General features: G+C 44.0%; 1 protein-coding gene across 2 annotated transcripts in view; it reads left to right on the forward strand.

Moving 5' to 3' along the window:
* BCL2 (BCL2 apoptosis regulator) overlaps positions 1-22,203 on the forward strand; it is a 96,131-nt gene that overhangs the window by 34,262 nt on the left and 39,666 nt on the right. The window contains exon 2 of one of the 2 annotated variants that reach the window (XM_077786072.1): positions 19,499-19,555. The exons of the other annotated variant lie outside the window; for it this stretch is intronic. Within the exon in view, the coding sequence (XP_077642198.1) occupies positions 19,499-19,507 (9 nt within the window). The 3' untranslated portion in view covers positions 19,508-19,555. Of the gene's footprint in view, positions 1-19,498; positions 19,556-22,203 lie in introns of those variants that run through there. 2 annotated transcript variants of the gene reach the window in all.

Consider the following 22,203-nt stretch of genomic DNA (forward strand, 5'->3'; position numbering starts at 1 on the left):
CAGGGCAGTCATCACGCTGGGCAGGGCAAAGGCAGTCCTGCAGCCTGCACCCCATCTGCCCATGCCATTTCTGCTCCAAGTAACGTTAGCTCATTATTGAGGTTATCAGGAGATAGTTCAGATAAGCTGTGCCTCCCCTGGTCTTAGCCTTTATCCCTGCCATGCACAAGTTTCTTGATATACCAGTTTGCTTCTTTGAAATCATACCCATCCATACTTAAAAGCAAGTAATTCTGAACTGTTTCCCTGCAAGATGATTACTTCTGAGACCTAGTTTGTGTTTTCCTGGATAGAAAATGCAGTCAGTGTCTGTCTTTGAACCAGTTCAATTTTCAACCCCAAATATGCACTAGCTGGCCATAACCAGCTAATGAAAGCAATCTATGTGTTTTTGTTCATGTCAGTAATAGCCTTGTCACTTGTAATTGCTGCAGCGGAGCAGTGGTTTCTACTCCTTTGCTCAAGCCTCCGTTGCCAGGGTGTATGTTTAGGTGTGCTGTTGCAGGGCTTCATTCCTGATGTCCCTGTCATCCTTGTCTGTCTTCCTGCAAGAGGTCCATCAACATACACATTTAATGCCCACCCTCATTAGCACTGAAATAAACCAGGACTTTCCTCCTGCCTTCAGCTGGGATGGGATTCAACTTTGCAGTGAGACCAAGATAAAATCTGGTCTTCAAAGCTCTCCTGAGGGTCTGCACAATAGAGTAATTGGAAAGTAGGGAAGTATCTTGCTTCATACTGTATTATTCTACAAAAATAAGGTTTTTGACACAATTGGGCCCTTATGTTTCTAAGTGTTAGGTACCTTTAATCTGGCTGGCATCCCTTCTTGGCGGGCTCCGCTGTCCTCCGATTGCTTTCCATCATGCAGCCAGCCCAGCAACTTGTGAAATCAATTGAATGTTGTGCATCCAAAGTTTATTTTTCTGTTTCTATGTTTGTTGCTAGGGAGATTTGCTATACCTTGCCTCATGCCCCTCCCAGTGAAACACCAGTCCCAGACGTGCTGTGGGTTATAAAGCAAAGCTGCACACCTACAGGGAGAGTGAGGGCACCGGCTCTGCTGCATGCCGCTGTTGGAAACCCAGCGGTCAAGCAGCAGCATTCGAATTAGAAAAGCAATTTTTAAACTGCTGCAGAGCATAATTCATGTCATGGTGCAGGAATGCTGAAGGCTTTTTGATCTTTGTCATCATGGACCTAAAGGTGAAGGGCTTTTTTTGGGGGGAGTAGTTTCTTAAATCCTCTGAGAAAAGGTAACTATAACAATAAGGGAGCAGATGTGTGGGAGTAAATGCAGCTGTAACTCAATCCAGACGCTCTTCTGTATGTAGGGACATGAAGGGAATGTTCCAATAAAATTCACGTAATAAAAATCTGAGCCCCCTTTTTTTTTTTTCTTGCTTAAACTTGGATTCACATGTGTAGAATTCCTGTGGACTTTGATGTGGATTGACATTAGCACCATACAAAACCAGGCTGGGAGAAAGATTTTTAACAGGCATGGGGTACTGGAAGGTAAATGATCTATGGAGACCTGCAAATTTTAATAGAAAAACACTTTCTCAATTAAAAAGAGTTTAGCAAACCAGATATTTAAGTGATGCAATCGCCTTAGTAGGATGAACTAGCTGGTCTAGTAAAGAGTTTCTCAAACTTTCTGAAAGCAGGACTGCCTTTTGTCTCACCTGTTTTTGTGCCACCCTGAAAGGCATGCAGAAGCAGTTCAGCTCCTGGGGGAAAGGAGAGCAGAGAGAGGGGGAGCTGTAGTCGCTGGCTGGATGTGCCTCCCCCCAGCCCAGGGCAGAGAGCTGCTGCCAGCAACTACAGGAGGTGAGCGGTGCTCTGCCGAAGGTTAAGGCTCCCTGTTTGTAGCTGCTCCCTGCTCACTCTGCTCTGCTCTCTCACTCCAAGTTTAAACTCATCTAAATGAAGTTTCTCATGGTTGTTGCTGCCCTCTGACATTTGCCGCCTCCTCACCTTTCTTTGAGTGGCCCGGGTTCATGATCGGCAGAGTGAGCAGCTCTTTCTTCTAAGAGAAAGGAACGGGCAGAGCAGCGGGGTAAGCCATCCACTCCTCCTTGTTTTCCTGTAGTTCAGATAGCTATGTGCTGAATTAATTTTTTACCAGACAACTTACATTGCACAGTAGTGTATTTTGTTCTTGCCCTGTGTATGCTTCCGAACGCGGGCAGTACCAGACATTTCAGCGCGGCCAAAAGCGCCTTCCATCTGCCTCACAGCAGCTGAAATCCTCTTTGTATACAAAAACAATTTCATTGAATGCACACAAGCCACGTTTGCGCTCGGGATGTAGCAGGAACACTGTGTCGTTGTCCTGGCGGGACATCTGTAGAGCCTCACTTCTTTCCTTCCCGTGACGTCCTTCCCCATGCCCCCTGCACCCATCTCCCGCTTGGCTGGCGAGGGCAGCAGCCTCGCACCCCGAAACTCCGCTGGCTGCTTCTGATTAGCCTGCTCGGCCATTGCTCATGACACACGGGCTTGTGAGGGTGCCAGGGGTATGGACTGTCTGCAGGGCACAGCACCAGTTGAGCAGGCAGGACTTGGGAGCATTTGCTGAGATGCTGGGTACCCATATAAGGCTCTTCTATGAGTGTGATTCTGACACAAGACTATTTAGTTAGTCCAAACTCCATCAAGCATCAGTTTGCATAGCAATTTGTCAAAGAAGTGTTTAATGATGGCTACATGAAAAAAAATGATGAGCTCTCTGAAGCACTGGCTTTTTTGCAGATTTTCTGAGAGAGGTATACATATTTCTACTTCATATAGCTGTTGCTTGCTTGAACATTATTATTATTATTATTATTATTATTATTATTATTATTATTATTGGGAGGAGGAGGAGGAGGATGTTCAGTTTAAAGGAATAACTTGGGGCTTACTCAGGTCCTGTCTTACAGCTGTCTTTAGTGGGCAATGTCAGGAACTGAAAGAAACATAGTTGTTTCTGAGTTGTTTGCAATTGTTGTTCTAACCATTTAAATATTTAGTTGTTACGCTACTTGCAGAGGAAAATTCCAGTTCTTGTCCAAAGCTACTTTGGAAGTATATGTACATAGATTATCTCCCTGGTGTCTTAACTGTAAATATGTAGCTATATGTATGTCACTGTAGCTGGAAAGACTTTGCTGAAAGATTTTTTCATGTAGCAGACTACAAGTTATTCTTTCTTATTACTTTGGAAGATGTAACTTTGGAATTGCTGGTGTGCCATAATGCTGCTCTGCTTCTGTTCTGCTGTGTCAAGTACATGCCACTCACTACTCTGTGATAGGGAGATGCATCCGTCCAGGGGAAACAGGACACAGCAAAGGCTATTTTGCATAGAACTGCTTCATTCAAAACTGTCCTGCTGGGCACATCCCCCTTGAGCACCCATAGGTGATGCCCTGCAATGCTGAGCCTCCGTTGGCCCTTTTCTTAGGCACGGATTGCTGCAGCAGAGGATGGTCTAAAACTCAGCATTTGAGAGTGCTCCAAATGTGCTGCTCTCTCTGCTCTATGCACCAGGCTAGCAAACCCAGGTCTTTCCATGTTGTATTTTGATCACAGACCTTCCCGCTTTTAGGAAACTTGGATTTGTTCATGTACAGCCAGATTCTGCCATTGAAAATTTCCTCAGTGTGGTTGGTGGAAATGTCGAGGCTCTGCTGGGCAGACAATGCCAGCTCTTACCCGGCGGGGGCTGGCACATGCCCACGGTCGGGCTCCGTTTCCCCTGTGCCTAGCACACAAAGGCTGCGATTCAGCCGCCTCCCGAGGCGCAGACACGGCTTTTATGTACCTAAGGAGGCCCAGGAACCCAGAAAGATTCAAATCCCACAGTTCAATGTCTATCTGGCAAGGGGTGAAGTTGTTTTACATGCACTTTGCACAGATGGAAATGAGTACGGAATCGGTAGGAGGGTGCTAAAGGGGAAGCAGTAGACACAGTATGTTAGTCTCTCTTCTTTCATCTCTAGTTTGCTTAGAGCTTTACACTGGATGAAAATGAAGAGGAGATATTAGGGCCTGCTTTTTCAAGCCTTGGACTGAGTTTCAAAATCCTCTCCACTTATGGCTCCTTCTAACTTCTGGGTCATTTGCTAGATACCTCAGGGAAATGTGGTGACCCCATCTCTGTCTGCATCCTGGGGTGGGGACATCACTGCCCTCCTGTTGAGCACGGCAGCATGATGCTGGCAGCAAAGCTGTGGTTCCCACTCTCCCTATGGATACAGGCAGGCAGAGGGATGCAGTCCATTATCTCAGGAGCCTTCAGGAATCAGTTGCCCACCTCAGTGGTCAGTGTCCCGCCAGAGGGGACAATGCCACTGGGTCAAAGGGAGGGTGGACTGCCCCACAGGTGTATCCATCAAGGTGGCCTCATGGGCTGTCAAAAAAAAAAAAAAGAAAAAGGATGATGTGCCCTCCATGGACTATACTGAAAAAAAGGAAAGGTTTTGTCTTAAAGAATGAAACAAAAGGGGAAGATTGAGCTATTGAAATCTAATCTGTGCAGAATTTATTTAATAATAACAATATCATTCATTATGGCTTTATAACCTTAATGACTAATGAAGGGTGGCAGGAAAGCATCATGATTGTGTCTGGATTTCCTTGCTAACCAACCTTACTGTACCTGAGACACAAAGAAACTGTATGCTGAGTGGGGAGAGAAGGATGAAAGAAAAGGAAAGGGGGATGAAAGTAGAAAGTAAAGGGAAGATAAAGCATGAGACAAATACAGTGAGAAAGGGACAAGATTAGTTCCATGGTCTGTACCAACAAAACTTCAGCAATGTTTCCACAATTCAGTGTTTTAGCAATATAAAGCCAGACAGTTTAGTTTTTTGGTTTAGTGTTTGTAGCCACAAGAATGTGTATTATTTCCTTCTTACCCACAGTGTACTCAGAGTCATCCATCCAATACAGAAGTTAATCCCAAATAATCTCGTCACCCAGAGTAGGGAAAGTGCCTTCAGTTTTGCCACCCTTTATTCACTTTTTTACTTACATACATACTTCAGTAAAACTTGTGTTACAATGTTTTGGGGCTTATCACCCTCTCTTTGCTGCATTTTTAGAGAACTATCTTCCTTAGCAGTAAACTAAGCTTACTGAAAGTTTTTCTGTCATGGCACAGTTCACAAACCCGGCATTGGAATGGACATGATGAGGAGTTAATTCATTGTAAGGTAAAGTGTAATATAATCTCTTTTCTAGATTTCAGAACTTAAGCAGAGGAAGATTCAAGGGCCTCTATAATTTTTGTCAGTTGTTTATATAGAGAAGATACTATAAGGTTAGGGGTTGGTGGAAAGATGTGCAGCTATATTCAGGTTCACCCATAACTACTGGCCCTGCCTGTACACCTGGCGAGGGAGTTGTTCCATTATTATTATCAGCAATGCAGTAATTTGATGCTGTTATCAATAAATTTGTCCATATAACTCAACAGGAGCAGTTCTTTGATCTTTTTCTAAGTGTATGTGTCACATCAGGTCACATCCAGGAGTTTTGGTTTGCAACTGAACAATGTAAGACCTGACTTCTTAAAGCAAGGAAACTGCACTTTGGGGCAAAGGGGAGAAGTCCATTTGTGACCTCTGAACATCCACTAAGTCCATTTTTGCTCAGAGGTTTTAAAATAATGTTTTTTTAGGCAAACAGATTTAACAACAAAAACTACCACTGTTCCTCTTGCCTATGAAATCAAAGAATGAACAGTGCAGTTGTGCAAGTGCACTAATTACTTGCAACTTCACAGGCAGGAGGTCATCATTTCCCAGCTGCCAACCCTAAAGCCCTGAAGTTTTCTGTGGCAAAGCAGTAACATATGGTGCAGAATGCCCAAGCTTTTCATTTTAGTCACTGTGGTTTTCATCATGTAGGCTTTAAAACACTTGAGTAAAAATCCCCAAGCTGTGCAGAACCTCCCTAAAACCTGTTGGTAGCAGTTTGGCATAAAACAAGGAGAATTTTTTACCCTGGGGATTGCCCATAAGAGTGAAATCAGTCATGAAATAGAAACTCACCAGTTTGAATTTGAGGCTGTCTATCTGTTGGCTTGGCTGAGGCACTTGTCACTGTGGGAGCAAAGATGCTTTTTATCTGTCTGTAGGTCTGCTCAGATAGGCCTCTTGGGTTTCAGAGGCCTTTTGGGATGCCATGTACATTGGCAGCATTGCCAAGCCTTCCTTACAAGGGCTGAGTCTCACCCTGACCCATGTCCTTAAGACCTTTGCTTCTGGAACTGGCTGCTGAGAAGTTTCTCGGTTGTGCTTCTGAAAGCTCAACACCAGTGCAGCCTAAAAAAGTCAAAACCAGACACTCCACAAACCCACTGGAATTGCATTTTTTCCAAAACCCAACATGTTATTTTTAAGTTGATGGCTTGGAAGGGGTTTGGTCACATGGGAATCACTGGGGAGTCTCCCTAAGAGGGGAAACTCTTGTCATCTCTGCAAATAATTTCTGTAGCTAGATCTGTACTGAACTCCACCATCTTCTTTGGAATTGGACATTAAAAGAAAAGTGAGCAACAGAGACACAAGCAGCAGAGATTTGTGTCCAGCTGTAACATCAAAGTGGGCTTGATCCAGGAGCTATATGTTGTTTCAGGCAAGATTGGGTCTTAAAACAGCACACATTTGAGAAGGAACCCATCTGGCACATGACTGGCAAGAAAACACAAATGTCACTTCAGCCCCTCCTGAAACATATGTACAAAGCTAGAACTACAGAAAAAGGCATGCTGGCTTCAAAGTTTGATTCTGTGTTTGCATTGTCTTCTTCACCATCTCAACGGAGAGGTTTTATTTCAATTGTGTGGTGTGCCTGACAAAGTAGTGGTTTCTTCTTGAAGCATTTTCTGTTAAAACATAGTGGCTCTTTTTGTTTGTTTTCCATCAGAAGAAACTGTTGAGCGTATGAAAATTAAGCATTCGGAAATTTTGTAATTTCTGTCAAAGAATACTAGATAAAACTTCTGTTATTAGCCTTAGAGAGATGCACTTTAGAGTTTATCAAGTATTTAGTAGAGATAATGATGCTTTTCTGCATAGGATGGATTTGAGGTATCTAAAAATTAGACATCCAACAGACAGACACTTTAAAAGGTGATTCATCTGGTCCTAAGATAGGTGGTGCAAAATGAGATGAATCATCCAGGGAGCAAGTCTATATGAACACTTTGTTTAGACTTGCAGTTTTAAGGCAGCTCAAGCTAGGTAAAATACATCCTACCCTCCTTTTTGTGACTTCTCTGAGTGGCTTCATGGTCTGAGCAGAGATCTGACTGCACGGGCTCAGTGAGTGTCACGCTTTGTCACTGACAGATCTGTGTTTGTGTCTGCCTGCAAAATGGGCCCAATTCTATTTCCATAACCAGCAGATGACATATGAGTGACAGAATCCACAAGCACTTAAAAAAATATCTCTGGATCCTCGGGCTAAATAGATAATATAAAAAGCCAAGGAGGATTACCATGACCTGGAAGACTACTCATTTATCTAATGGCAACAAAAATCATAATGACGGCAATTTTAGTCTCCTTCTCCATTGTGGGAGAAAAGGGCTGTAAGATTTTCCTATTTCTCATTCCACTGCTATATTTAAGAATAATTAAAGCCATTCTGGCTAAGGGTGATATAATGCATATATTCAGAAGCAGGCTTTCAGTTTAATTTTTCCAGCTGGTGGGCCTGTTAGCCCATTTATTTGACTATTCTTCACACGTTGACTGAAATAGGTAATTGCTCCGTTCCCCCTGAGATTTCACGTCCATTTTTTTCAGGCATGAAAGATATTAGGCTGTGTGTATTTTAAATTCAAATACACTGTAGGATAGATTTATGTCCTTAAACGCTATGCAGATCTAGCTATAATTCATTTCATATAGAACTGGAAAATGGATTAAAACAAGAGTGCTAGACAAGAAAATCCAGAGTCTTATCTGATGAGGCTGGAGTCCTTTAATCCTCACTCCTTGAAGTGACAGCAGTATCTCCCTTCATTTTATGTTCATTTTACATTTTTATCTTAATGGGAATGCAGGGTTGATTTGTTTGTTTGTTCTTAGATTTTTCAGTGTTTCTTTAATGGATTGCTGTGGGACTGTGGATAAGATACTGAAGGGGTGTAAATCAGGATGTCTCTGCTGAACGTGGTGGGGTTGTGAGTCCAGCAGTCGGCCTTGCAGGGTGGGTTGTGCATGACAACAGGCACCTTGAACAGGCACCAAATATTTTTAATAATCAAAGGCTGTAGACTGGTTGTATTCAGAGCTGGACCTGTGCCAGTGAAAGGTTGCTAAAGGAAAGAAGCAGCAAGAGTTTTAAGGTCCAATAGTTCATAAATCACCAGGGATAGAAACACATGCTGCATCCCAAGGGAATGCTGGGATTATATTGTTGTACCGCTATCCAAACAATGTTCTAGCTCCATACTATCTGAGGATACTAACCTTATATAAATAAAAGTCTTTATTCATGTATATATAGATAATATTTGTCATCTTAATTCAGATTTCTGCATGCTTTTGCTGTCAATTGTGTCAGGAACTATCAAACATAACAAACCCCTTCTTCATACAGTCCAGAAACTCAGCATTTGGAATCTGTAAATCAGGGGTTGCTAGTACAAGGAAATTTTAACTACTGGGCTGATAAAATAATTTTTATTTAAACAGCAGGGAGGAGATAGAAGAAGAGGATTCAAGGAGCTATTAGGATCAAACGTGACTGAAGTACCTGATTTTCTCAGGTAAAACTGCTCCCAGGATGTGTTTGGTTTCCTGAAATTAAACTGAAGGAAGGGAGTTATGTGGCAAGAATTTCTGAATTGATATGCAGATGGTTTCCCAGGTTTGTTTGGTTTTCACCAGCTGTTCTTGAATTACTAGTGTTGTATTTTTTATGTCCTAACAAGAGAGAATGGCATTTTCAGGTAAGAGGAAATCTTAATGGCCAGGGATTGTACAGTGTATAATATATACATGTGTGTATTTCCCCTAAGGCAAGTTTAATGTCTTCTCCATTTCTGACAAACTGCAAACTCCATGACTTCTCTTCAGTTAATTCTGGTGGAGTGTAGTTTTCTGGGTAATAAAATAGGATTGCACTTACATTAAGCCTTTTGTTCAAGATTATTTATCTTGAACTTTGGAAATGATTGAACTAAACCCAAGTCTTTACATTACTTTTAAACGTGTGGGTGTTGCTTAGAAGCCTATTTCTTATTATTACTACTTAGGTAGTTTGCTCTGCTGTTAGTAAAAATACAATCCAGAAGAATTGTATGTCACTGTGTGTTATAGTTGTCTTTTACACATACCTTGAAATGGTTTGATATTTTGTAGCTTTTCGAGGAATTGGGTTAAAGTTTTCTTACCTATTTGCAGCTGCAAAAACCCCAGTTTGGCTTCTTGCTGTTTGGGAAAACATTCCAATATGTCACCATCTGGGAAAAGCATGAAATGCTGGCTGAGGCCTGGAACCCATTGATTTCATAGATATCTTGTCCTCCAAATATTTTTCCCATAAACATGAAGTTGCATCACACTTTCTGTTTTTTCTTTTCCATCCCCCTCCCCTCCCATCCAAACACTTGCAATGGGGCAATGGAAAGAAAAACTTAATTAAACCCCCTTCTCCCACAGCCACTTTGTTTGGGTTACAGAGCTTGATTGGAGCATTTTCTTATCTTTTAAGGCCACTGTTGTCATTGATAATGAGTAGATGAAATAGATATGAGAAATTATGAACTACATATTTTGCAGTGCACTTAATAGTAGAGGTTGTCTTAATCCCATACCCTTCTGGGGCAAGACTTTAGAACTTAATACCAGGAGAAATCATAATCCACAATTTAATATGGCTATTATCTGGTTTTAACTGTCTGTGAAGAAGATTAAATTCCAGATGGTAGAAGTTATAATCCAAGCCTGTTATGATCACCAAAATGAACCAAATAACCAAATGCAAAATGGTCACACCAGAATTATTTGTTCAGGAGCTTATCTGCTGTAGCCACCATAAGATATGCAGAATATCAGAAGTATATGGGAAAGGATTCGGCCAATGGTGCCCCACACCAAAGCAGGGAGACAGCTGCTGTTAGGCAATATACTAGATAAGATGAAAGCATGTCCTAGATCATCACTGCAGACCAGCTTTTCAATCCCCTTTCTACTATCTATGAGCCATACCTTCCCTCACCGTGTAAATCAGCCTTTGGAGAGGAGGAGGGAAGGGATGGTGAGAGTAGTACGGGAGGGGATGTGAAATAAATGCAATGAAGAGACACCCTGCAGTGATGTTTGCCTGATCACACTTAAAGAACTTGTTACTGAACTTGTTACTTAGTCAGGTTCTGCTGGAGGCTCCCAAGAAAACACCAGAAGCAGGGAAGAACTCCGTTTCCAGCCCTGGTGAGATATGGGGCTCATCTGGCTGCATCACCCTGAGATGAAAGTGGCGATTGTAAAAATGCCATCCATGCCCATAGGGTACCTTTGGTTAGAGATTCAGCAGACCTGCTTTTAAGTTGTACTAAGATTTACAGGTTAACAAAAGCTGCCATCTAATCAGCGGTTCTTGCAATGCTTCCCTAGAAAATTGGAGTGTGACACCCCGCTGAAATCGCATAGGTCAATTGTGAAAAGCAGGAAAGAGGAGCAGTTTACATTTTAATGGGCACTACCAGCAGAATTCATGCTGAATTATTCATTTGGAAACGATGTATGAAATTAGTAACACAACACACTTCTTTAGGGTCATTGAGGGAAGGATTTCTTAAAACATAGCTCAGAAGCTGCATTTCAGAGAGATGTCAAAAATTATGCAGGATGCTCACATATGTGTCAAATACATGATAATACCTCCCATTAACAGTGTCTTCCCCACACAGAAAAAAACAGAGCATGCCTTCATGTAGATAAGCGTACCTATTTCCATTTTTATTGAGGAAGAAATTGAGTGCAGGGAGGCAAAAGGACTTATCTTCGGTTGCACTTAATGGGAACTGGACAGGGCACAAAAGCAGGTTCCCCACTTCCCAGCTTATCTCCTGCATGCCCCAGTTTCTCCAGTCATTCCAAAACATTGCCTCCCAGTCAGCTGCAGAGATTTCCCAGTAAACAAAGTTACTTCATGTAGTCACATGCAGGATCCCTGAAGGATTTTTTTTTTTAAAAGCTATGATTTATAATAGCCCCTTTTCAAGGACTAGCTGTGCTTAGGTGAGGTTAAATCAACGATTATTCCGAAGTCCTGTTTTCAGTGCAGGCTCTCCGGATGGTTGCTGATTTTGTTCCATTTAAAGCATTTTGTGGCATGAACTCACTTTGTTTCTGCCCACATCACTGCATTCCTGGGATGTTTTTCACAGGCCTTAGCAAGATCATCTGACAGCAACTAGTGAGGTCAATGAACTTTATACACAATTAAACACTTGAAGCTAGGAGAATTAATTGTTATTTTTTTTCCCCTGCAAAGTTAGGGAAGGATACACGGTATGTTATAGTCTGTTACAGAGTCAATGTTATGTGTGGTAATCAAGCTAGTTTCACATGATTTAATGCTGAACAGAGTCAGAAAATGATTGCATCCTTTACATGGGCCTCACAGAGCAGTCACCACCCACACTGTTTATTCAGACTCGGAGCTCTGCCATTCACTGTTTAAGCCAGAGGAGGAAAAAAATCCCTTCGTGAATGCTCTTGAAGCCATGTATTCTCAGCGCAAAGTGGAGCTGGGGGGAGGAATCCAAATAAGGTCCTTCCAATTGCTGCAGTTGTACAGAGGTGAGATTTTCTTCGATCCTCCAGTGCCACAGTAAAGGAAGGATTATTTAGAGCTGGTGGTATGGAGGCGAATCAAGCTAAGAATTTGTTGATGCCACTAACATTTCCAGAGGCAGCTTTTCTTCTCCCAGCTTTCCCATCTGTTACTACCTGAACAAAGAGGTAAAGTTACCTCTTCTGCTCTGTGCAAAATTGGTAGGGTTTACTGAAAAGTCATGTGGTGGTCATTTTGTTCAGCTTGTTTCTTTCAAGAGTGAAAAGTTTTTCTGCTGTCTTACGCCTTAACTTTTTTTGTAAGAGAAGTATTTGGGAAACACTTTGCTTCTTCATGCCTATCCATCTGTTACAAAGGAAGCTCTAACCAGAAAAGGTTGTGAGTGAGTATGCAAGACATCTATGACAGCCTAGTAAAATTTTATATGCATCCAGTGATAGTTTTTACTCCTTTTATAACTAAACTTATCAGGAAGGCTTTTGCTACTCTTCCATTGATATTTTCCCTTTTACAGTTCTTCACATTTCTTCCACGTAATCCTGTTCCTTTAAAAAAGGGATTCCTCACTTCCCCAGGCATTTATATTTTAATGTTTCTACAGATCTAAGCAACTCTTTTTAATTTATATCTACAAGTTTGTGAGATTATAGAAATGCCAGAAGCATATCATCAGTTAGTCTAGAGACATAAACTAGAGCACCACCAACACCAACACCCCCACTAATTTTATGAAGCATTTAAACTTTTAATGTTAAATGCTGGCTAATCTGAATGGCAAACATGAATTGTTTGGTTCCTCATCTGAAACTGGTTCTCTGGTGTGCTCTATCTAACTCATAATTTTGGGTACATGAGTAGGAGATTTTGTTAGTCTTCTCCCCATCTTTTAGCTGCTAATCTGTTAGGTGGCTTTTTATTCCACTCTGATTTGTTTTGAATAAAAGAAACAAGTACTCCTTTGCTTAGTAAACTCTTTCTTATCATAATAATAGTGTAATACATAGTGATATAGCAATAGACTGGTATCTTCATGTTTTTGTGATGCCTTGCAATTTTTAAAGACCTACTCAGTTTGTGTGTTCCCTTGGCTGGAATGATTTTATTCCTAGCTCAGGTATCTCATACATTTTTCCATTTAAGAACTGATCATGAGATGTGCAATAGCTTGTCCATGTGCTTTTGTTCTTCTTGCCAAATTCTTGCTTCATAAATTAGAGCTTAGCCACAGTAAAACCCGGGATCTGGAGTGTCCTCCAGGTTGCTGTGTAAAAATACTTGGGGCATTTTTCCAGTCCACCCAAATCTAATAAGATGGATTTGGTCATTGTAGTTAAATATATGGGTGAAATTCTTCTTGGAGGAGCAGAAATGGAGCACTCACTGACTTTACGTGGTGCAGATCAGGGAATAAAGCTTGTCCAAAGTGTCTCCCATTGGGAGCTTATGGAGCACTGCAGGTTTATAGAGAGCACAGTGACCATTTTAGTCATTGTTTTCCTTGTTACTCAAAGCAGTTACTTAAGGCAGTGCCTGGAGGGAAAGAAAGATAATTATACCCAAACAGAAACCCCTTTAGATATAGTAAGGGTTACTGAGGCAGTGTTTATATTTCCAGCATAAGGCTGCTTTCCCACTTGCCTTTGAGAAGTGACAGAATTGTTCCTCTCCTCCCGCCAGTGAATACGTTGCTAACACAGGATTCATTGGTACCAGAATTACACTTCTATTTCCACACCACGTTAGTTGAGTACTTTTAACCCATGTTTGCCTCATTCCTCAGCAGCTTGAAGATTGCAGTATGTAATATTTTGGCTTGGTCAGCCTAGGTCAAACAGCCAATTGCACCTTCATTCCAGCCCTACATAGTTTGATAACAGGTGCTCCCCAAATTATATGTCTTGAGAGGGGAAAATTATTATTTGCTTTGTGAAGTGAGTGAACTTGATGTAGAAGTCTCTGTGGGATTAAATATCTTTATAGATACAAAATAATCACGTTTGATATGGAAAAGTGGGTCACCCAATGGTTTTGGTTTTTTCCTAGTCATTGCTGGAGTCTTTCCACTTTCTTCCCGGAGCTGTCAGCATTGTGAGGTCAGAGAGGAGTGCATGAAATCTTTGCCCAACTCAAGCCAATCAGGGTAGTAATTAGTAACTATGCAGTTCAGTGGTGCCCAGAGCCTATTTAGATCGTGGCACAAACTACTGAATAGCTCCTCAGGGCTGTTCTTTGAGCCAGCTCTGCCCCTGGGCCATGGGCAGGCATTGCCAGGCTGAGCTTGCACATCCTGCTTCTACACAGCCCCTGTCCTGCCAGTAACTGTGTTTTGGTTTCTGTCCTCTTGATCACAGCTCTGTTAACTCTCTTGAGAGCTCAAGAAGCTGGGAAACTGATTTTTCTGTTACTTACTGCTTATCACAGGCCCTGCCCTGCTGGTATTTGCATGCCCTGTACTACTCTGTACCACTAAGATGTAGGCAGTTGTCATTTTACAGCTAATACTGCCCAAAATCGCAAATAAATTCAAGGAAAATCTCAGCAATTGCTCCGAGGCTTTGGTACAACCAGTGGCCACCTTACTTTGCAAAGAGTATCTTACTTATTACTTTTGAAGTATTAGGACAGTTTTCAATTCTGCTGGATTTATTGCTGAATCCTGGCACTCACCTAACAATGGAGGCCAGAAATGGTCTGACTGTGGTCAGCTGAAGCCTCTTCTGACAGACAGGGTTTATTTTACTTCCCTTTGTCAGCTGGAGAAAGAAGTCCTTGCAAGCTGGGATCGAGAGTGGGGCTTGTTCATGGTAACACACAGTCCCCTGACTCCTGAGAAGCACTGCCCCTAAGTGCTTCAGTGAAGCTGCTCTTGGCTTAAGCTATGTGACAGCAGGATTTAACCTAGGATCAAGAGAAGTTCTTTCAAGTCATCTAGAAAGCTCTGTGTTGTTCTTAAAATGTTAGAATGTGCTAACAGAGCCTCAGCTGTCTCTCTACCTTCTGATTCCCACCTTCAAGCAGATACCTTCAAGGAGACTGTGCTGGAATAAGATTCATGTGGCCTTTGCCTCCTACCCATGGTTTCTTTAGAAAGGGTCAGACATATGTAAGCCTGGAGAAATGCAGGATGTGCTCCATAACTCTCTTCTGAGGACAGTCTGTGTTTCTGGAACGTGGATTTGGATTGCATTGTGCAGGTGCAGCACTGTTAACTCCTATTTCTTCTTGACTATCTGAAATTGTGAAAAAAATCCCACAGAAGTAATGTTGCTGGCAGTTTATCACATAGAATAATAGAATTAATGGGTTGGAATGGACCTTAAAAATCACCTAGTCCCAACCCTGCTGCCATGGGCAGGGACATCCCCCATCAGACCACGTTGCTCAAAGCCTTGTCCAGCCTGGCTTTCAACACTGCCAGGGTTGGGGCATCCACAACCTCCTGGGAAACCTGTTCCCAGTGCCTCATCAGCCTCATAGCCAAGAATTTCTTCCTAATATTTAACCTAACTTTCCCCTCTTTCAGTTTTTGCCCATTGCTCCTTGTCCTATCAGTACAGCTCCTGCTGAAGGGTTCCTCTGCAGCTTCCCTGTAGGCTCCCTTCAGGTACTGGAAGTTTGCTATGAGATCTCCATGCAACCTTCTCTTCTCCAGGCTGAACAGCCCCAGCTCAGACTGTCTTCCTAGGGGAGGGGCTCCAGTCCTCCTACCAGCTTTGTGTCCCTGCCAAAGTTCCATGTCCTTTTAGGCTGGGACCCCAGAGCTGGGTGCAGCACTCCAGGTGGGGCCTCACCAGAGCAGAGCAGAGCAGAGGGGGAGAATCACCTCCTCTGACTGCTGGCCACGCTCCCTTGGGTGCAGCCCAGGGCTCCCTTGGCTGGCTGGGCTGGGAGCACACGCTGCTGGCTCACGTTGGGTTTTTCACCAGCCATCACCCCCAGGTCCTTCTCCTCAGGGCTGCTCCCAGTCACCTCTCTGCCCAACCTGTGGGTGCTCCTGGGGTTGCCCTGACCCATGTGCAGGACCCTGCACTTGGCTTTGTTAAACCTCAGGAGGTTTGCACAGGCCCAGCTCTCCAGGCTGTCCAGTCCCTCTGGATGCCATCCCTTCTCTGCAGCATGCTGACCACCCCTCACTCCCATTGTCCATGTCACCAGCAGGATGTTGAACAGTATCAGCCCCAGGACCGACCCCTGAGGGACACCACTGGTCACTGGTGTCCCTGTGGACAGTGACCACAACATTTTGTGTGCAGCCATCCAGCCAGTTCTTTATCCCCATGTGGTCCATCCCTCAAATCCATGCCTCCAATATGGAGACAAGGATAACCTGCAGGACAACGTCAAACACTTTTCATAAGTCCAGGCAGACAATGTCAGTTCCTCTGCCTCATCCACCAGCACTGTAGCCCCATAACAGAAGGTGACCAAATTTGTCAGGCATGATTTCCCTTTGTGAAGCCACGTTGGCTGTTACCAACCACATCTTTATTTGCCATGTGCCTCAGTCTAGTTTCCAGGAGAGTATGCTTTATGATCAGGCATAGGAAAACATCTCCATGATCTGTTTTGTTGTCCCATTCCATGAGCCTTGCCTTTCTCTCCCTCAGGACAGAAGCTGCTTTGCCAAATACTTTTTTGCAGCTGCACAGCTATGGATACCAGCTTTGGATACCAACACTCTGTAAGGGCTATTCACGCTTCTCCACTGGAAAAATGAAGTGAGCCTGAAGTGTCCCTGCCAACATGGCACTGCTGGTGGTAGCACTGGTTGAGCCTGGGACAAATAATGAAGCCCAGACAAGCAGTAGTTATGGAGTTCACTACTCCCGCAGGTCCCTGAAAAGGGTTAAGTGTGGGCATTTTTAAAGTGTGTTTCTGAATTGAAATGCTTGCTTGTTTTGGAGACTGATTTATTTCCTCCTGTACGTGTTTGGGATCAGAGCACTTGTTTCCTCTGACTCCTGATGCTTCTGTGGTCTCTTTGAACTGCAGCTCTGTGAGGAAGGGACTTTTAGTTTGCTGAGAAGCTGGCACAGTAAGGCTTCTTGGCATCACCATAGCCCAGAAGATCAATAATGATAAATAGTGGAGTCATTTCAGATGCCTTAAATCAAACAGTCGTATGGAAAAAGAGTTTGTGTTCACCGTGACTATAATGCGTATGCCTTATAGGTGGGTCAGGAGATTGTGTTAGGAGTCCAAATGCCAGATGTGCATCTCAAAATCCTTGCTTTTGGATGGCAGAAGCTGGGGAGTGGAGGTGGAGGTGGGATTTCAGCCCCTTAATTCTATATAAATATAGCTCTGTGGTTTAATGTGCACAGCAGTAGCTCTGTGGTTTATCATTTACTGAGAACTATGCTTTTCTAAGAAAATGCTCTCTTCCTGGTGCATATCTAAGCCAAGGCCTCCGCTGTCATTTCGTAAACTGTAAGGATTACTCTTTAAAATAGCTGTTTGGTAGCAATAAGGCCAAACAATTGCCCGATTCACACTGCAGGTGAGTTTAACAGAAATCATATTGACTACAGCTAGTCTGAGCAAGACAGCAGTGTTGCATTTGAGTATTTGCCAAGAAAAACCTGTAAGTTCCTAAAACTGGCTACAAGGACAAGGGATTAGCCTGTCCTTCCAAGTCTGTAAATAAGGTCCTCAGACACTTTTTCCACTTGGGAACATGAACACAGACTGTTTATATTTTTTAAAGAAAAAATTGAAAAATCCCATGATTTTGTAGATAGCAAAAAGTCTGCTTTGCAGTTTCTCAGCTACCAGCATGTGGGTAGTTTGATGTTCTTTTCTAATCAGGAATGCATTGTGATACTGCTTTTCCTTGCAGTGAAAGGTCACTACATTTTTACTTTCTATTCACTGTTTGTATTTTTCTAATAAATCACACCCTCTGATAAACCAAATTACTGGAACCATGGAGCAAATGAAACTTCGAAACAAACCCTTTCCTATCGCACATGTATAGATCCTGAATTTCCAAAAAAGGGTGACTTTTCAGTGACATAATCTGCTATTGGGAGGTGGGTGCACTCTCTATATAGTTGTGTGATTTTGAGCTGCCAGAGTATTTTGTGGTGCTTGTTTGTAAGCACGGATATTTAGTTTCAGAATTAGTACAGGACCTGAGTAGTTGACGGCCCAAGCTGTTATGACTACACCACAATGCAGAAATGTATTGAAGTGCAAGTTCCAAAAAGTATAACTTGATATTTATGATGCTGATAAAAAGCATTGTCTGCTCTATCTGTTCAGAAAAGATCAAAACCATTGCTTTGTTGCTGGGCTTTATGCAATGCAGCTCCCGTGAAATGCTTCCATATAATGGATTATTGGTAGAGGTTCCTTTATTCTCTTTTCTTTCCTCTGTCCCTCCCTTAAAAAGAAAAGCAATCTGACTTTTATAGCTAAGGGCTTGCTTGTTTTCAAGTAATGGGTGTTGGACTGGCAGAAAGCTGGAACAAGGCGGGATTGAGTCAGACTCAGAACTTGGTTTTGCCTCTGTGGGTCGTGCAGTGGGACAGTGCTTGGGTGCGGGAGGGACAGCATTCAGTCTGGAGCTCCCTGGCTCTGAGCTGCTTGGCTTCACCTCTCCCTGTCATTCCCCTGCTGCTTAAGAAAATATTTCCATTTGTTCTCTCCAGGTACTTTATGGCAGTGCGACGTGGCCAGAGAATGCAGTCTTCCCCCTGTGAGCGAGGCAGGACGAATGTCCTTTATTTCAATCGCTCGCTGCTTCTGGTGTCGAGCAGGCAGTCTCAGTTCTGGCATCTCTGAACTTTTGAGTACTTGCCTCTGCAAGTTTAGGCTTCGTTTGGTTGGAGAGGGTTTTTTTGGATGTCCTGTTGCTGTAACTTAGGGATTATTTTTTTTCCTTTAATGAAAGGAAAAGAGAAGACATACGCTTTGTTTTGCAGATTCAGCTGAGACACAAAGGGTGCGTTGTTCTGACCTTCCCAGCATGCTGGTAAATTTTTTATATTGGCAAAAAGGGCCTGGACCTCAGAAGTCCTGAACACTTCCAGTTTCTCATACAAGAGCTGGGCTTGCAGTGTGAGCCAGAGCAAAGTCTGGCAGCTGTGGTCAGCAGAGTGAGCATGTGCTGGCAGCCTGCGGGACAAAGAATTTTTTGGGGTGGCATGGGAGCTTCCCAGCATCACTTTCCCTCTCCCCTGAGCATTGCTGCCCACTAAGGAAAGACCTCTATAGGAAATACTTGCAGGGCTCTGCAAGTGCCATTTGCAGGCATCTGAGTTTCTCTACTGTGCTCCATGAGTCCCCAGCAAGCCGCCTGCCTCACCTCAGGTGCTGCAGCACTAGGCATGGTGCTGCCAAGCCTGGCTCTAAAGCTGTCAGGAAGATGCCTGGCTCTGATTTAATGTCCCACACCCCATGCATATGTCACGAGCAAGTTTGGTACAGCAGAAAGCTGCCTCCATGAGTTGGTGGGAAACCTGCCTTGCAGCTAGAAATCCTGGTAACTTTGGGAGGTCCCAGGAGGTCTGGAAGGATCCAAGCAGCTGAGCACAGCTGTGCTTAGGGTAGTGGGGGTTGAGCTCCTTTGCAGTACTGACCCTCAGCTAATAAGGCCTAAGAAAGGAGGACTGGACAAAGCTGGACAAAGGTGGCCCAAATATTATGTTAATTTTCTCCTTGGAGTTTCTTTTTTTTCTGGCAGCTAAAATGATTCCCTGAAGCAAGAGGTTTCATTTAAAACAGAGCAAAATTTGGAGTGCACGGATGCATCACTGGAGTTCAGAGGCAGCCTGCTACATCTGATGGGCAAAAGATTGTAACTGCGATTCACTTACAGGAGGGAAGGGCCCCATCCTCACTCATGGGGTTTATTTCCTTGATCAGAGGCATCTGGTTAAACTGCTGCTTTGCACTTTTAAACTGTTCGAAGTTTCAGAGGGAAGAAAGCCTTTCCACAGAAGATGTGCAGCAGAGCTCACTGGTGTTTAACCCTGTGTGTCAGTCAGGTATTGCAAGAGAAGAGCAAAGGATATTACTTTAGTTCCTCTGGTGAGCTGTTTTCATATACTTTGTGCTCATTCAAAGGTACAGCTTGCTTTTTAGTTTTATGTGGAACCAACTTTTACCATGAAGTGTTTCATCTACATCCTTCCTCTCTTCCTCTGGGGTACACCCCTGCAGACCCAGGATTAGGACTTTGGCTGCAGCAGCAGGAATGCTGCAGGCTTGCCCTGGGACCTGTCCTGTCTCTGCTTTTTGCAGGAGCCTCTGTGAGGAGAGCTCTACTTTTGCCTCCTGTGGGAAATGCTGACAGGGCCATTGCAGCCTGCCCCCCCTCCCCATTTCCCTATGGCCACTGTGATTCCTGGTCCCTACCTGCTGCCCCAGCAGGGATGACACAGGTGCTCCTGGTCCCCTTCTGCCCCATCTCAGCAGTGGGCAGAGCATGAACCCAAACAGAGGTATCTCCATCAAGGCACGGGCACCGCTGAGAGCCCGGTAAGGGCTGGGGCGGAGGTAACCATAGATGGCTCTGATTCATTTGGCTTCCTGTCTCTCTCTAAGAAAAGGATGTAAATAGCCAAAAGCAGGGGATTCCAGTGAAAAGAGCAGGCGGGTGCCGTGCGGTGCTGTGCTGTGCCAGCTGTGGCACTCGGCCTCACGGAAAGCCGGTAGTGGTGAAAGCTGGGGTTCTCAGAAGTGGGGGAGGCGCGGGCTGCTGCATCGCCCCATCGCATCACAGAGGCTTCCTGCAGACGGGGGAGATCGTGGAAGGAAGAACTCTGCAGTGCCTGTGACCTCGCCCCGACTGCAGGAGAGGTGCGTCCTCGCCTCTGCGCCCTGAGCGGCAGTGGTGCTGCTAGTGCCCTCGCAGCCAGGCAGGCGTCCCTGGGTTTTGTCCAGCCTCCAGCACCAGGGAGGTCCCAAAAGATTGATGGCTGGAACCGCAGTGACATTTTTTTCATGGGAACTTCATGTCTTGGGGCCACCGGCAGGGTAATGTGGGCAAACTTTGTGTCCATACTTGGTGCTCATACCCATGCCCATGAGTGTTGAACAACTGCCTCCTTACAGAAACAGACTGTCATCACCAGTGTTTTCTGTGTTGCTAATGCAATAGCAAATTGCAAAGATCCTGCAGACAGAGGCACACACACCAGCATTCTGCTACCATAGGAGGGCTGGTATCACTCTGGTCTTAGGGGAATTGTCTGGGTGGTATCCTGGGTCCATCTGTGTGCAAGACACTTGGCAGTGAGGCAGTGAGCTCCATATCCCCAGCTCATGTCACTCATCACCCTCATAGTCATCAGCTGCCTAAAGACACACCACCAGTCATGCCTTCACCCATCTGGCTCCATAGCCCTTCTTCCCATTGCTGTTTCCTTGCACTCAGAAGGAAAATGCTGAGGAGGCAATCCAGGAGAAGATGGCACAAAGTTGTTTCATTTTTGTAGCACCAGTAAGTGTGTGCCTTTAATTGATGTAACACTGTCGAGGGACTTGAGGTGCATCAGGTACCCGCTGCCCACTGGCAGCCAACAGACATGGGTGTTCACCTGCCTGACTTACCTGTGATAGTAATCTCTGTATAAATCCAACACCCGACATCCAAATACTGTTTGGATGAGGAAGCAGGGAGGATGGCTCACAGCATGGTTCTGGAATTGCCTATTTGGTGTCCAGATCCATACTCTTGTGTCAGGAAAAGCATCACATCTTTAATCAATTGTCTTTAAGGCTGTTACATACATGTTCCTCTTCTATGAAGACAGGCTGAAACAGCTGGGGTTGTTCCATCTAGCATGGAGAAGACTCTGGGAAGACCTTATAGCAGCCTTCCACTACCTAAAAGGGAACTGCAAGAAAACTGGAGAAAGACTTTTTACAAGCATATGCAGGGTTAGGACAAAGGGTGATGGATAGATAAGAGGAAGAAATTCTTTACTGGAAGGGTGATGAGGCACTGGTGCAGGTTCCATCCCCAGAAGTGTTCAGTGCCAGGCTGGATGCAGCTTTGAACAATCTGGTGTAGTGGACGGTGTTCCTACTTGTGGCAGGGTTTGTAACTGAGTGATCTTTAAGGTCTCTTCCAGCCCAAACCAATCCATGATTCTGTGGTTCCATGCAGGAGGCCCAAGGCAGTAAACTGGTGCAGAGTTTGAAATCTTTTTTTGGAGTCCAGCTTTCTGAGACAAGGTTACAGTTTCTGCCACTTTTGGAACCTGAGTATGGTTCATATTGGGACAGGGTTGTTAATAGAGCTCTTCTTATTTAGAAGTAGCTGTGTATATAAGTGGAACTCAAAGAACTCATTTCTCCTCTATTTTCTGTACCATAAGCCTAAAAATTTTCTTTGTCAGTGGTGAAGTTGCAGGCAGGAGAAGGTGAAAAACACAATGCTTT

The sequence above is a fragment of the Lonchura striata genome, chromosome 1 (assembly GCF_046129695.1).
Source record: "Lonchura striata isolate bLonStr1 chromosome 1, bLonStr1.mat, whole genome shotgun sequence".
Lineage (NCBI taxonomy): Eukaryota > Metazoa > Chordata > Aves > Passeriformes > Estrildidae > Lonchura > Lonchura striata.